Raw genomic sequence first — 16777 nt, forward strand, 5'->3', positions numbered from 1 at the left:
CAGTGGTAGGAACAAAGTAATAACAACAGCAGTACTGTCAATTGTCAATTAGCCCTTTCTTTTCTTTTTTTACAGACCCTATTAGTTATTATTATAGTCATTACTACCATTATTTTATACTTATTCACTGATATTTGCCCCCCCACACACTCGCCTTTTCGTCTTCCACCCTCTTTCTCTCTTCCCTATATACCTCATACACTTATCCCCCGTCTACACACACATGCACACTCACACACACAAAACCAATAAAACACCAGATGATGAATGATGCTTCTCTTGCTTCATGGCCGTGAAGCTGTTCTATCATGTCAATGTCCCGTCTTTCATCTTGAAATTAATAATAATGAAAAGAGAAATAAAATAAAATAACTGCTTCCTTGAAATAATCAACTTTGACTATTGGCTTCACACAGGAATCAAACCTTGGTCTCATGTGTGACAGTACAGTTGATTTTCCTCCTTTCTATACGACCCCACCTTCATACATTTGCGTAGGTGAGGCAAAATGTGGAACTGTATCCTCTCCTGGGTCTGCAGGTATATTAACTGTTCTGCTGAGAGAGTGGGCTGAACTTTTACATGTTTTTATTCTATTATTTTTCTAAGCAAGTGTTTTTCATTAAAATTTATTTTCTGCCATCAGTGTGTTCTGACACTGTGACACACTGTTCAGCAAACACATAATTAATAGTTTTTTGGCAGCTTCCATCCATTTAAGCACATTAATGATATGACACATCGAGTTCTGGAGAGTCATCAAATTGCATTAAACAGGTTTAAATAATAAATTGTAAATTAATTGGCATGTTAGTTTATTAATAAACAGTAAAAGTGTTTCTCTTGAGCAAATAAAGGCATGAGAATACAACTGTAAGCAGACTCAGGTTGTCTGAGGGGCAAGGCTGAAAAACATAGAGGCTGAAAGTTGTGATGCACTTTATCACATTTTATCCACAGAAAGAGCACCTTATGAGGCACTTTACTGCAGTTTGTCCATATCATGTTTTGTCAGTGGAACACTAGAGGACACTTTATTGTGTTTTGTCCACTGGAAGGACACTAGAAGGCTCTTTATCACATTTTGTCCATTAGAAGTGCATAACAGAGGACACTTTTTTTTGTTTTCTTTTTTTTTTTTGGAACATGGGGCCACCAGAGGGGGCAATCGCTGCCCCTGCCCCCTCTGAGTCCACCAGTGCATCCTAATATGTCACTGTCACTAGCACATACCGCTTGCAGTGATAAAGAGTGTTGGGCTACTGTTGCAGGATTGATGGCATTTGAATAAATCTGATCATTAAACATCATCATCAAGTATAGTTTGTACTTTCATGATGAAGTCAAGGGAGAATACCATCATACGACTGCAGAGGGGTGCATACTGATGAGAGCATGTTATTGGTCAGCACTCTGAGTCTTATAATGAGACGATTCCATCAGACCACACACACACACACACACACACAGTTCTGAGCTAAATACAAGAGACAGGGACGATTAAAGGGAAGCTCAGATTCCTATTAAATACTAATCTTCACCAAGACTATCTCTCTCTAAACATCTCTCTCTGCTCTGTCCATCCTATTTTAGGCATCTTATCTTACTTTCACTCTCTGTCTCACATGCACACACACACACACACACACACACACACACACACACACACACACACACACACACACACACACACACACTCACACGATTTTCATACCTCTCCCATCACACCTTAAGCCTTCCAAGGCTCCAGGATTTAGAGCACAACTCTCTTTTCTCCTGCCCCTGATCTAAACCTTTAATAAAGCGCTAAGCAGTGTATTACGCTTCATCCACACTATTAAGCATTCTCTCCAAGTGTCTTATGTTATTCAGCCACTCTGTCGGAAACGTCCAGTATATGCGGAGGCGGGCTGACAAAGCCAGCGGCTGAAGGAGACAAGAATTATTTTTATATAATAAATGACTACAATAATTTTAATAATTTGTCGACACAAACCTTGAGACAGACAATACTCCTGATAGGAGGAGGGAAAGTGTAAGGCCTTTGGTGCTAACTACTGTGAAGGAAAGGAAAGGAAAGGAAAGGAAAGGAAAGGAAAGGAAAGGAAAGGAAAGGAAAACATGACATGACTTACGATATGATACGATATGATATGATACGATACGATATACTTTATTGTTCCCATAGGGAAATTGGTTTTGGACTCAAATGCTGCACACAACATGCCTCCACAGTGACATATTGAAAGGGAAGGAAAGGAAAGATATGACGTATAGAAAGGGAAGAAAAGGGAAGGGGACACGTGACATACTGAAAGGAAAGGAAAGACATGACGAAAGGAAAGAAAAGATATGATGTATAGAAGGAAAGGAAAGGAAAGGAAAGGAAAGAACAAACTGTAATAGGTTTAAGAAAATAGATACAAAGAAAGGAGTGCATGAAAAACAGATGCAAAGAAAAGACGAGTGGGTAGAAGAGGGGATGAAAATTAAACAGGAAAAAGAGAAGAGTGGGAAGGTGCTATCATTTTTAAGTAACAGGGGCCCTTGTCTGATACCCCCACACCCCACACATACACACACACACACACACACACACACAAACCCTCCTCCTTAGTGACTCAGTCACCACGGCAACAGAGCAGAGGGTAAATCGCCGTGGCGATTGCCCTCGGACGTGTCGTGCATTGGAATCCTGAGCCCCTGCTGCCACTGTGGTGTGGCACACACACACACACACATCTGCATGCACACACATACACACAAGGGCACACATCAGTATTAGCAGCCATGAACAACTCTCCTGAAACTCCCAGAGCCACAGTCCAGTGACCTCAGCCGCTGAAGTCATGAAGAATATCAGACTGACATACTGTATTTACCTCAGTACAACCTCACACATCCAACATCACTTACAGCATTTTGCTTGACAGAATGGTGTTTGTTTAATATTCATGCCGCCCTCAGCTTGTCTCCAGTCAGACTCAGAGTGCACTGTTTTTTTTTTTGTTTTTTTTCTTGACATAACACCATATTTGCTGATTCCATTAGCTGGAAAGTAACATTTTGTATTTAAATACTAATTTGTCTTAAAAGCTGCAGCAGACAGCTTGACACACTGGAGGAGGATGTTTGAGGAGTTTATAACCCACAAATCCTTTAGGGTGACACCAGTAAATTAAATGTCTTCTTCTTAGTCTGCTGCAAGGATGAGAGGTGGTGAACACAGAAATATGGAAGCTAAAGCGTGCCAGCGGAATAATTACAGACTTTTTTGTTTACATCGATTATGTGACTGATGCACGGTAAACACGGTTACAGTAAAAGTATTAGAATGGTTATTAATTGAGTAACACTATCTCACTGTTCTGTCTTTAAATATTGATTGAATTAATGAATTGAATGGTTTTAGAATTGTCTTCTATCTTACTCCAATGTCACAGTTAGTCCTCTGCTTTAGTGATTACAGTTAATGTTTCATCCACAATTTAAATATGGCTCTCCTTAAATCAAAGACATTCAGCTGATGTGACACATTAAAAATTAAATTGGCCACGTCCAGTGTGTGCCTGTTTGACCCTTCATTTTTAGTATGCACATAAATCATATGTCTTTAAATTACAAAAGACATTAACTTAAGACATAGAGACATCTGTAAAATGTGGACATATTATTAATTACAGTAAAAAATCATAGTAAATATAATATAGTGTAGAAATTTTGGTATTTATGGACACGGAAAACAAACCTACAGTACTTGTATAAAAAAAACCTTTTATCTGATGATAACAGGTTAATTATTCCACCATCCTAAGATAACAAGATAATAAGATAAAGTAACCTGATATAATAAGCTTTGTTACCTCAAGATACCCAAAAAATTAACTTCAAATTTTAAGAAATTTAAAGCAAATATGACCATTCTCCCTTTGTAGCTATAAAATATATAAGATATATAAAAATATGAGAGTTAAAATTTGAAAGAAAATTTTGGATATTTTTAATAATCATTATTATTTGGAAAATATAATTTTCATTTTATTGTTTCTCTGGTGTGGCAGCATTGTGCTGCTGTAGGTTTTTGAGCAGTTTAGTTTAGTAACATAAGTTATAAATGTTGGCAGTGTGCTGTACTCCAACTCAGAAGTGCATCTTCTGAAACAAACTTTAGAAATATTAAACTAAGTGGCATAGTGCACAGCAATATAACATGTTCCTTGAGAAACAAACAAAAAAGAGAAATCAGTTTCAAAGTGAAGTGTAGATAAGAGCTCGGTGGGCCTTCAGGGAATCGCCTTGACTCACAAACAGCATATCAGACTCTGTACCGATGACTAAAAAGGTGCCGTCTCTCTTTCCAGAGCTGTCTGTGCAGCAGCATGCTCCTGATATACTCTATGTTGTCAAGCCTTAGCTGTTTAGGAAACCTTTACATAATAATAATATGCGATGCAGAGCTAGTATCACACGTTCAAGCTCAACAATATATGCAGCCGTTTCACTGACTGACACAATGTCCGTGGAGGATTTCTGTGTATGTGTGGTACATATTTGTATGAAACCGCTGAAGTAAACTCAGCACTCCTTTTCAGGCCCAGAGGAACAGATGTAATAGATCTCAAAGTAAAACCTCTGAGCAGGAGAAACAGAAATCAATTGCACCTCAAGCATCTGGAAAATATGTATTAGAGTGAAAAATATTACTCCATCGCCTGGGAGCAGTGCTGCGGAGGTTTACAACAACCTATCAGCAGCTCCACCACAGTAACCTACTATGTTAATGTAACCACTGATCATCTCTGCAGCAACAGTATCAGGGTGTTTCTGCAACTACACGCACTTTTCACTCTTCAAAATGAGTAAAAATCAACCTCAGTGAGTTCTAACATTAACCATCAGAGGCTGTAATACATGTAAATAGGTACCCTGATCTGAAACATGGTTATTTTTTTTATGGTTTTCACCCTTTATTCTTATACATTTGTCCTTTATTACAATCAGTACATTGTGGTGAGGACAGAAGTGTAATTTCCCTGACATTTTAAAACATTTAAATGTATTTTCATCAAGCTTTGTGCATCATTGTAAATACTGAAATTATAAAAAATAGAGGATTTCATTTTCATTAACTTTATATAAGTTAACTTTTGATCCTACAAAAGAATATATGTAGCTTTTTATGATAGATATTACAATTCCAACCTGTAAACTATCTCAATATAATTTTTAGAAATAAAAATCATATTAATAACTACAATAAAGCAGTAATGACATCTTGTATCAGTAAGGACACAACATCAATGGTAAACGGTGATAATGTAGCCTTTAACAATAAGCTTCTGTTCATATGAGCTGGATTACATTATGGTGTCACGCAAGGTTGGATCAGTTACCAAAATTGTGGTTCCCATCAGTCACTGAGACACAAAATCATCAAGGTTGAAAAATAGTGAAATATTCATTTGTCTGCCTTTAAATTGTCTCTACTGTAACACCTAAAACTGTGGTAGAAAGGACAATTTTGCTTATTTTTTATATATAAATGGCAGCCAGCAAGGTCTGCTATGTTACCTTTGATTCCTAGCATCTAACACCAATAAATTCAACAGCAATATAAAGTTATTTTTAAACTGTAATTCAAAATACACAATGAATAAGCTGGTTGGTGAGGACAAACAAGTATTACAGCAGAAAAGATGATCTTTGCTTTGATTTTGTTGATCTTGAGGGTCACCTGGTGTGGCTGGCTGAACCTGTCAGCCATGTGTTCACTTGCTAACTTCTGTTATATATAAGTAAAATAACATTTACATGAAACAGTTCCATTGGGAATAATGTCACATATTAATCGAATTAACTCACTTTACGTATTTGAACATTGAGACATGTGGGACAGGAACAGAAGTGGTGTTTGGAGCCATAAATGCATCACAGATGTTATTAAATCACATTATTTAAACATTATTGTTATGGCAAGATATTTAATAACACTGTGTTATATATTTATCAAGCATCATATGACGAATTTGGAGAAAAACCCAAAATTTCACTGCTGAGACTTGCCCATAGCTGCAGAAGCACATTTCATATATTCCTCTGAAACGAGACACTTCACTTCTCTAAAGAGGCCGATTCTTTGCAGGTATCACTCCAATCAAATTGACACTGATTAATATGATTTATGTACGTCACTTACAAATCTCCTTTTAAACTGTGAATGTGTGGCTTAATTGTAAAGAGGGATTTTCTCCCAGGGTGTCATCATCAGTCTAGAGAGTCTTCAGCATAAAAACACCAAATCAAATTGCCTCGAAACTCTACTTTGCCATAAATGGTGCACGTTTCCTACTGATTCTGACTGAGAGGCAGCATCTCACCGAGACATTTCATTTGGCTCCCACAACACTGAGAAAGCTCTGCAGCGGCTCCCCCTCACATGGTAAAGAGGCGCTTATATTGGGACTTGTTCTCCTTGTCACTTCTTATTAAAACTCTGCTTATTCAGGTGACCAAGAATCAATTAATTATCGCTTAGAAGTCATTAGTTTCACACAAACTCTCCTCCAAGAAGGAAAACAATCATCGCTGTTACTGCTTCATTAGCTGACTAAAAATGTTGATGCTTTTTTTCCCCCTCTGCTCAGACTGCTTAAGTTAAAAATTATCAGTCGCAGGCATGAAGAGTCTGTCAATAGGTAAATTAATTATGTCAATTTAGTGAGGCGAGGTGAGAAATGATGACAAAGAGAGACGCTCCTTTGTCTTAACTGGCTGGAGATGCTTAATCAGTCAGTGCCCAGCAGATATGATGGACCTACACAGGAAGATGCTTATATATGGCAGCCTTTCGTGAGAAAATGTTATAGTGTTATTATTAGAATTATCATTTTAGAATATCATAAGTAATTCTAATCATTTTTGTTTTAAATTCTTTTTTTATGAAGATTTTGGCCCTTTAAAGTTGTGTCCCAGATTTCCATCAACAGATTTTTACAAAAACATTATTTATAATTTTTTGACAAATTCATTAAATAATCTTTCTCTCAGATGTGTCTCAGCCATAGCATGTCAACTCTGTGGTCCTTCTGAATCAAAGCTAAATAAGAATTATGGTTTAAATGTGTATCTTGATTCACATTGAAGAAAACTCTTAGAAACTTTGTTTTACAATGGATTTTTAATGAAAATGTTGGCCCTTTAAAGTTGTTTTCCATCAGTTTTGTCAAATTTGTACAAAAACATGATTTAATCAGGCATAAAATAAGGGTTAGCTATGCCCTAAGAGACTTCTGTCTCACTTCCTGGTTTGAAAAAGGCAGGCATACTGCTCAAGCACTGGTAAACTTTCTATTTTTTCACAAATTCATGAAGTAATATTTCTATCAGATGTGTCTCAACCGTAACATGTCGCAGTCCTTCTAAATCAAAGCTAAATAAGAATTATGGTTTAAAAATGTGTATTTTGACTGACATTAAGAGAACTCTGAGACACTTTAAAAAATAAAATGGCTGCTTACAATGACTATGCTCTGAAACCAAATAATTTAACATATTTGTCAACTGTAAGATGTCAGTTCTTTCCAGTTTTCCATCTGATGATGCCTACATTTAATAAAAAAAAGAAATAATAACAGCGAGGCTGGCCTGTTGTATAGTTTAATAGCCAAGAACTTGATCTTCTAAAATACATTTTCTGAGCATAATTGAAAAGTAAAAATCAAAATTGCCTCAAAATATGTCCCAGTTCTCCAGAATTTATATGTAATCCCAAATTCAAACCTTCTGTAATGTCAGTGGCTTATGTTCAAAGCTATGTGTAAATGCATGTAAGCACGACCTCTGGACAAGACTTCTTTGCTGTCGTAGCTGCTGTGTGGGAATCTTGGCAACGGTCATTAGCTTGTAATAGCCTCCTCAACACAGCGGCACCCAGTAATTAAATAAAGTGATGCTCCCTCCCTCCCTGCCTCCCTGCTCTACTCCCAGTTAACCAAATGTCAGGGGGACAGATACGCCGCTGATACAGATGGATGCATATCGAGGCGAAAATCTGACAAAGGCTGACATTTGGACCGCTCAGATGTTGTGTTGTGAAGGACTGAACTTGAGCTCCCACTGACAACACAGCAAGCCATTATCATTAAAAGCTTAAGAGTAAAAGCTAAGAGATATCTTATTCTCTATATGAACATAACACATTTTCTGCAGTTGAAAGATTTAACGCCAGCTTCTCAGCACTGCAGCACATCCTGAGAATTCACACTTCTTTCCCATTAGACCTTTCTTGTTTGATTGGTTGCCATTAAGTTCATGTTGTAACTTCAACTTTATCGTTAAACTATGCTGTTGAATATTTGTATATCACTTCTAATGATGATTAAAGTGATAACCTCAAAGATTTTCATTTTTAAAAAAGATCTTTGAAGTCACAATGTGTTGCTGAATGAGTTAACACAACTGTGACCGAGCTTATGGTCCACTGATGAAAGTCTTGCAATATTTGTATATTTATATAAGTAATCTCTACAAACAGATGTATGCTAAATCATCACCAAATGATAGCAGATGGGCTCAGAGATTAAGAGCATTTCCTACTGCTGCAACTTCACATTAAAAGCATTTTAACTAGCAAATATGAGATGTATTTTATTATAAAGTAGCCACAAAAAATACAATGTGTCTGTCAGTGAGGTTAGAAATTCCTGCGGCTGTTTGTAAAAAATGTGTCCACAAGACGAGACAACAGTCATTTTGGCATTTTCTGGCAGCAGATCAGTTTGAAATATGTCAGGAAGAAATGGAAATGGAACAGCAAGAGCAGCCGCAGTGAGCTGTTAGGTGAAGAGCTGCAGGCTGCACATTTTTCAGCCACATAACCAACTCCTTTCACTGTGCTGCAGAATTAGATCACAGGCTGATGGATAAAGGCAAATTATCGCCAGACTTCTAAAGCAGCAATACTTTGTTTTACCACCTCCAGAAGTCTGTGACCTGTGTTAAACAGCATTTGATGTTACCATCAGTAATTGCAGGTGGTTTTTCTTTCCCGTTTTTAAGTCAGTCAACAGAACAAACAAATTCAACCATCAAATTTTGACACTGGCTGAGGGGCAATTATGAAATTATGAAATTCCATGTTGCATTCTTTATTTGACTGGTGTTTGGATTATTATTATATGGAGCAAAACTCTGATGAATCAGGTAAGGTCTGAACATGGTCACATGCTGATTATGACGAATATGTTGTGACAAAGAGGTGGTTCAAATCATTGTAGCTGTATCAATAAATCTATTTGAGAGGACCAATTCAGTGTCTGGGTGAATTTCTCTAAAACTGGCCCTGTAAACATGCCAGCAAGATAACACCAGCTGTGATAAGGTGAAAGACTGGTGTCCAATCACAGAGCTCACAGAGAGCTGTCTGCTATATTGTATTTGACCTTCAGTTGTGGTCATAGATTGCTCAATGGCCCTTTTAAGAATACAGTAGCATTGCTGCGTCTACACACTCTGGCTGGTATCTTTCCTGTATTTACCGTCTTTGCTGTTCATCTTCTCTGCAGCAGCTGCAGACTTTACTTGTTGACATCAGTAAGTCTTACTATTTCAGTTTTAAGCCATATAGCTGTTTATTTTCCTGACAAACTTTAAGAACACAGCTACTGCAAACAGACAAACAAGCAGCAACTCTTTTTGATTAGCTTTCCCTTTTATTTCAGTGCCCACCATTAGTAAAAAGAAAGGACACAAAATTGGGTGAAACAAGCATAAATGAGGATTGCCTCTATAAGAAGATAACCAATTTGAGTTCAGTGTCAAACTGGTAAATTGAAAGGCAGCTGTGATGGGTAGTGGATTTAAGCCTTGGTTGAGCTTCAGTACAGCAGCACTGCTCAAGACAGACACAAGGAAGAAGTACATCCTTTGGTCTTGGACATTCTCTCCACTTCTAGTTTTTGTTGAGAGTTGTTTGTGTTCATAAAAGGTGATACAATAAATGTGAGGATACTCACTAGAATGCAATTGAGTGTGACTGTTTATTCAAATGGAATTCTAGTGTTCTGAAAGGACACTGGATGGGATTCTTCATACACATGAAATGACACCCTGGCCCTGTTTACACCTGGTATTAACATGCATCTTGAGTGATGTGATCACAAGCGGACAAGTCTGAGTATGTTATTACATGCACGGCATTAGGATGCGTCCCAAGTGATGCTTGTTTATTTGTATACAGAGCAAGGAAGCTAGATCAGATCACAAGTACATCATTTCCATTTGCAAAGACGAATTGTGTTGTTGATTTTTACTGGTGGCCCAACAGTGGTGGCAAACATGCAAATGGTCATATTTTTTTACACAAAGAAATAAATACTTTAATGTGTAACAGTGGCTGAATTACAAGAAGGCCCAAATAATAAAGAATTAGTTGTAGACAGTGTTTCTGAATGTTTATCATAACTCACCTAAGGATTTTATCCTCTGGCAATAAAACTCCAGCATATATCAGTTGGTGGTTACTGTATTTTAAAAAATTGACCTATTTACAATGAATGAAATGTTGCCTTTTCTATAAATTTAGTGTAAATGGGGAAATCAATATGTTCAGACACCTAGCTGCTACATGTTGGCAGATAGACACACTTTAGACATGAATGAGCCACCAGTACAGTGATGCCATGTTACAGCTGTATGTGTTCCTTTTGCTGTTGTCCTCTTCTGTCTCTCCCCAGCTTCGCCCCTGGTTGCTGCTGAGGTGCACCTGGCCAGAGAAAGGTGCTTAAAAGCACCTATGCAGGCAGCAGAAGTGAGAGGCTTGTGGCACGAGGACTGCTGGTGGTCTTGACTCTCAGCATGGGGTTTTTGTTGTGTTAAACTAATGTTCTGACTATCTGCCTTTTTTGTTTTGGGATTAGTTTGTGTTAATTTAGTATTATCTTGATTTCGTATCTTTGTTCTTTAAACTCACATGTTTTTGGTTGTTTTAAAGGTGTGTGTCTCTGTAGGTTATATGGGTTAATTGTGGAGTGTTTTTCCTCAGGGTGGGGCATAACAGCCATGACAAACTTGTTTTACAAGGAAAAAAAGACAATGTATTGCATTGAATGCTAAATTTACAAGAACTACTGAATGATTAAGGATTTGCTGTAGCCATTTAACAAAGTTTCTCAAGGGGTAACGTCGCATACTGTTGCTTCAGTATTAGTAATGTTAATATTACTTTGAGTATATTTTTGTGAGAAAATGTGGTTTGGAGAGCAGACAGGGGATTCCTCAGGTGAATGATGTTGTAGTTAGTGATCCCCTGCCTCTCATGAATCATGTAGTGTGCAAAGCACAGCAACTTACAGACTCACAAGGCAGAGTGGTGTAGTGTGAACAGCAGTGATCTAAGCACTCTGACAGTCTTGTAATGAGGTCCAGGCACTAGACAGCCCAAACACATCATTTGCATTACAGTTAACCAGAGGGTCCTTCAGTGCAGCCAAAGACATATTGTGTACAGTGCTTAATGTGTCCAAGACCACCTCAGAGTGTGGTCTGAGCTGGACCTCAATATGTCCACCTGTGATCGGATCACACAAGACGCATGTTATTGCCAGGTGTAAAGAGGGCCTGTTCAGGTTTAAATGAAGGAGCATTCCTCTCTAAGCCACCTACTTATACTGACAAGAAGACTAAATAAGCGTCCATCCCTGTGTTTTTTTATTTTTCTAGTCTAGGCAGCAGCATCATTGGATTGCAAGCCTTGGGTGAGTACGTGTGAGAAAGGAGGGGGGGGTGATTGAGTTGTATCAACAGCTGAAATCTTTTCTAACCCCTGTAGCTGCAAGGTGATCACAATAAAGGGAGAAAAAAGAGCAGGTAATTTGGCTTCTTTTGACTCCAGGCAATCTTTCGGTATTTTCTAAGAGCTTTAGATTGGAGCAGGGAGGAGAAAGGATAAGAAGGGGAAAGGGTCTGCTCAGACTAATTGCCTAAGCGGCAGATCAATATCTGAGCTAAGAAGGAAAGACCACAGCTCAGTGACAAAACCGCCAATAGGTCCCAGGAGTTCAAATGTTCCCCTGGGTTGGGATTTGTCATTCTTGCTGGAGCAGTGAAATCAAAATGGTGGTCGAGAAAAACGTGGTGGATATCCCCAATCAGTTGATGTCTTCTTTTCTAACAGAGTCCTAACAAGATCACACTGAGTTTGGATATGAATATGTATATATGTACATATAATATATGGTCTTCTACAGACACTTCTACAGACATTTTGAACATCTGCAGTAAAATTACTCAAACAATAAATATGTCGCCTTGACAGTCAGGTTTTTGTGAGCCGACTCTTTGAATCTGTGAGGACATGTTTTTCCTCTCTTGAGTCTGTCCTTGGAGTTCAGTACTCAATGTCATTTCTGTATTGTGCTGCTCAGAAATCACTGCTGAGTGCAAACAATGTGTTACATATCTTCCCTTTTCTGTTGAGCTTAAGGTACTTCTCTTCAGTTGGTTCTCTTTCCGATGCTCAGCAACACACAGACTACCCAGATCTCCTACCCAGCAAACTGTTAAGATGACAATAGTGCATCATTCTGTTCAAGAAGAGAGAAGCCTGCCAGGCAATAGATGTTCAATATGTTTATGAGTCAGAACTTTCAGTCTTTTCCCAGATATCATGGTATACCTGCCTACTATTTTAAACTCCTTTGAACCCACCCATCATGTTTGTCAATGACTGCTCTGAAGCCCTGAGTTTGGCATTGTGGAGGCAGACCATTTTTGGAGCCAGACGTAACTATATTTGCCACTGTCGCTTCTATCCTGATCAGTTTGGGTTTTCAGTCAGCCTGTGGACATACTGTGGTAGTGACTTGTCAATCACAAGGTAGTCACAGCCTAAAGCACACTTTGTTTTACTCTCTTACTCTAAATGGGACAATAGTAGGGTTGGGTGATTGGGTGAATCTATCGTCCATTGACGATGGGCTGAATCCATTGCCAGTTGAGTTTTTTTTTTGTTTTTTTGTTTTTTTGTTTTTTTGGAGGGGGCTACGCTGGGTGAAGAGTGAGAGGTAAACAGCCTGGAGAGCCCAGCTCTTTGCACTCTTTTTACATGGTTAATTCAGGATTTATTTCGACCAAACCAGAGCTGGTGGTTGTTGGGACAGTGGACAGACTAATAAAGATAGCTTGGGTGAGTTTTACATCTTTTTCTGTTGAGTTTCAATGAAGTGTGTTTTACGAGGAGGTAATGAGCCAATTAAGCTCGTCTTAGTTCAGTAAAAGACAGAAACTTGAATTCAGAAGGTGTGCGGTTGTATTTCTCTGTTTAAAAAGGAAAATAGCAGTGAGAATATTCAATTTTTTGACACTTGTGCACGTAAAATAGGGAATTTGCCACAGGAGGAGGTGGGAGGGAGACAAAGATATTGCCAATCCCCAATGGATGGGCTGACGATGGTTGGCTGGAAATTTTTAACATACGGTCCAACGCTAGACCATAATTTACAAAATTAACATCATGCCGTATTGAAGAAGACTTAAAAGTGGCAATTTAAACTCATTAGGAAAATGTTTGAGGTTATAAGTCAAGAAGCACACTCATTTTCTCATAAGATTACATATACTTGGATTTCTTTTTGCAACCAATGGAGGTTTGAGGCACTTCGGCACTGGCTTCACTTTTCAGACCCAGAGGCATCGTCCACTTTTTTGAAGTCAATGATTACTTGCCTCAAGGGTTTTACAGGGGACTATCAGCTGCACCACATCATTTCATCAGGTCAAGTACTCCTTCTCCTCTAGATGCTTTAAGACTGTTTTCTGATCCAACGCTCTCATGAAATGGATGACATCATTTATCCAAAACCATCAGAAATCACTTTTGCAAAAACACAAGTTCTGATCTGATGCTGCAGTGGTTCATTGTTGGTAAGGTTTAGGAAAACTAAAAGACTTACAGAAAGAGCAAGGTTTGGAGTGACTGTGACCCTGTGGTTAAAGGAAATCAATGTTTACTGTCAATAGGAAACGGGAAGTGAACAGAAGTAAACCATCCAACCACATCGACCTCCTCCATCTGTAGACTCTCTCTCTCACACTATTTCCTCACTCCAAGAGTCATGATGCCTACCTCCGCTAGAGGGCTATGTCACCCAGTATAAGCTTACTTTATGTCTGAACGGCTGTAAAACAACTAACAAAGCTAACGTCACATGGATACTCGCTGCTATGCCTGTTGTGTGTATGTTCTACACCTGCCCCTTTCCTCGAATTGCCTGCCTGATACACAGTGAAGCATAATCTCACTGCATTTGCTCTGCCTGAGCCCGAGTTTTCACTCCTTTTTTGCTCGCTCCTTCACATAAAATATGCACATTTCACACCTGTCACACTTTTGTTTACCGAATAACAGAGAGTGCAGTAAAACCACACATTCTAATTCTCATGGGGGGGCAGATATCAAAGTGCTGTTAAATCAAACTGTGCATGCAGGGAGCCTCGCTTTTACATTTCTTCCTGTTTAATTCAAAAGCTGTTCACTTCAAAGCGACACCCAGGTTTTAATACAATCATTTGATTAGGAGTTTTCCAGAAGGACCTCATTTTCATAACAGAGGGCTCCACATGGGGTCCACAGTGATCATTAAAAAAGTCACAAATGGATGCATATTAATTTTACGGTAGTTTACAGAGTCCACTCTCAGTCAACAGTGGCAACAGCAGTGAACAAAGGAGATCTAAGACAACAAGTACACGGCTTTATGGGGATTCTCTGTTGTGAGATGATGTTCCCAAGAAAGACATTTAGTACAAAATTGGTTTAATCATGACATTGTGGTGGCAAATGAAATTCTTGCCTAAATTATATTTGCAGATAATGTCTCTTTGCAACAGTACATTTATAGAACACACTGGATTTGCAAGGAGGTGGCTGGGGGTGGGGCTGCAAGTACAGGACTTTATTAAAATAGTCCAGGGTTTGCATCCAGTTACAAGAGCTCAGGTTAGGGTAAGAAAATAGTTTCATTTAGGCAAAAAGAACTTTGGATATAGTGTTGGGGAAAGATTGTGATTTTGGGTAGATTTTGGCAACAAAAGCCCTTTGGGTAGGGTTAAGGAAAGATCATCATTTTGGTTAAATATTATGAATTTCATGTCACACACACTAATATTAAATAATGCTGTAGTCACTATGAGAGGATAATGTCTCATGCTTTATTATCTATCATCTATTTTTCATAGAAACGTATTTCAATTGATATTAAGTTTCCCACAAAAACATATTTGCTTTCGCAAATTAGTAGGTCTCCAAATTAGTATGTCGCACCACCAAAACAGCTCTGACCCGTCCAGGCATGGACTCCACAAGACCTCTATGAAAGATGGATTGCGCTGTGTTCTGACACCTTTCTATCATAGCCCGCATTAACTTCTTCAGCAAGCTGTGCTACTTCTGTGGGATCAGACCACACAGGCCACCCTTCACTTCCCATGTGCATCAGTGAGCCTTGAGCACCCATGATCCTGTAGCCAGTTCACTGGTTGTGCTTCCTTGGACCACTTTTGTTAGGCACTAACCACTGCATACCAGAAACACCCCACAAGACCTGCTGTCTGCTGACCTGGAATCATATCATTCAAATCCCTAGTCTTTTCCTTCTTCCAACACATCAACTTGTAGCACTGATACTTGCTGCCTAACATATCCTGCCGCTTGACAGGGTCCATTGTAATAAGATTATCAGTGTTATACACTTCACCTCTTAGTGGTTTTAATATTGTGCCTGATCAGTGTAGAGCTAAACAACGGATCATATTTAGCAAGGGCATTTTGGCATATGTGGGCGAATTAATCTTCATGGGTACACAAATTATGCTCCAAAGCAAGAAGGATTCTGCACACCACAGCTATAATTTCGAGGAGAGGGGGCTCTACACAAAGGAAGGGAAATCAAATAGCAATTGTCTGCTGATGCAACGCACAACGAACTTCATTAATTCCTGTTTTTGTGTGTTGACAATTATCCCATTCAGAGCCTGCCGCTCTGCAAAATAACATGCTGCAATTGAAACACTATTAGAAATTTCCCATTTTTTATACAGCAGGTCAGATTCGCTGCCACTGCCCAAACAAAAAGGAGGTCTTTGTGAAACCAGCTGATTTTTATTCCTGCTGTGAAAGTGCAAAGCGGCAGGGAGGGAGGTGGAAGTCTCTCTCTCTCTCTCTCTCTGTCTGTCTTTCTGCTGGGGTTTGGAAGGATATGGCTGGACGATGGCAGCAGCGGGTGGGGTGGGAGGTGGGCTCGCAGACTAATTGCCCAGAGCATGGCAGGGTGATAAAGCGACAGGCCGAGCAGAGTGACGGCCGTGGCAGTGAAAGGACCCTGCTCATAGCAACACCATAAAAGCTAATTACCACCATACAAAGAGCCGCCCCTGCCATTGTGCCATTTGGAAAAGAGCAGGGAGAAAAACAGTGAGCTAGATGGAGAGAGAGGGAGACGAACAAGTGAAAGAACCCGCAGCAATAAAGACTTAACCAGTAACAATTAGTCTCCAGTGCTGCTAATGAGAAAGCCAAGATAAAACGGTGGGCTAAATTTAAACGTAGGGGGTTCCATAGCTTCTCTCCAGGGCTCAATACTCTGCCTTGCCAATAATGGATAAGTCCTCCTAGAGTGTGAGAGCAGGAGGCACAAATACCTCCCTTGGCCTGTGTGGGTAATAAAGTCTTGAGCCTTGGTGGCTGGCGGCACTGGAATGAGCTACCTGCCGCAGGGTGGAG

General features: G+C 39.2%; 1 protein-coding gene across 11 annotated transcripts in view; it reads right to left on the reverse strand.

The window, feature by feature from the left end:
* The window catches only part of nlgn1 (neuroligin 1), a 421649-nt gene that overhangs the window by 349281 nt on the left and 55591 nt on the right, over nucleotides 1-16777 (reverse strand). Inside the window, exon 2 of one of the 11 annotated variants that reach the window (XM_084722370.1) lies at nucleotides 4965-4986. The exons of 9 other annotated variants lie outside the window; for them this stretch is intronic. In XM_084722370.1, coding sequence (XP_084578496.1) covers nucleotides 4965-4986 — 22 coding nt within the window. Of the gene's footprint in view, nucleotides 1-4964; nucleotides 4987-14050; nucleotides 14080-16777 lie in introns of all 11 variants that reach the window. One more of the 11 variants, XM_084722373.1, reaches the window with a different exon arrangement.

The sequence above is a fragment of the Lutjanus erythropterus genome, chromosome 7, assembly GCF_056507025.1.
Source record: "Lutjanus erythropterus isolate fLutEry1 chromosome 7, fLutEry1.hap2, whole genome shotgun sequence".
NCBI classification, from domain to species: domain Eukaryota; kingdom Metazoa; phylum Chordata; class Actinopteri; order Lutjaniformes; family Lutjanidae; genus Lutjanus; species Lutjanus erythropterus.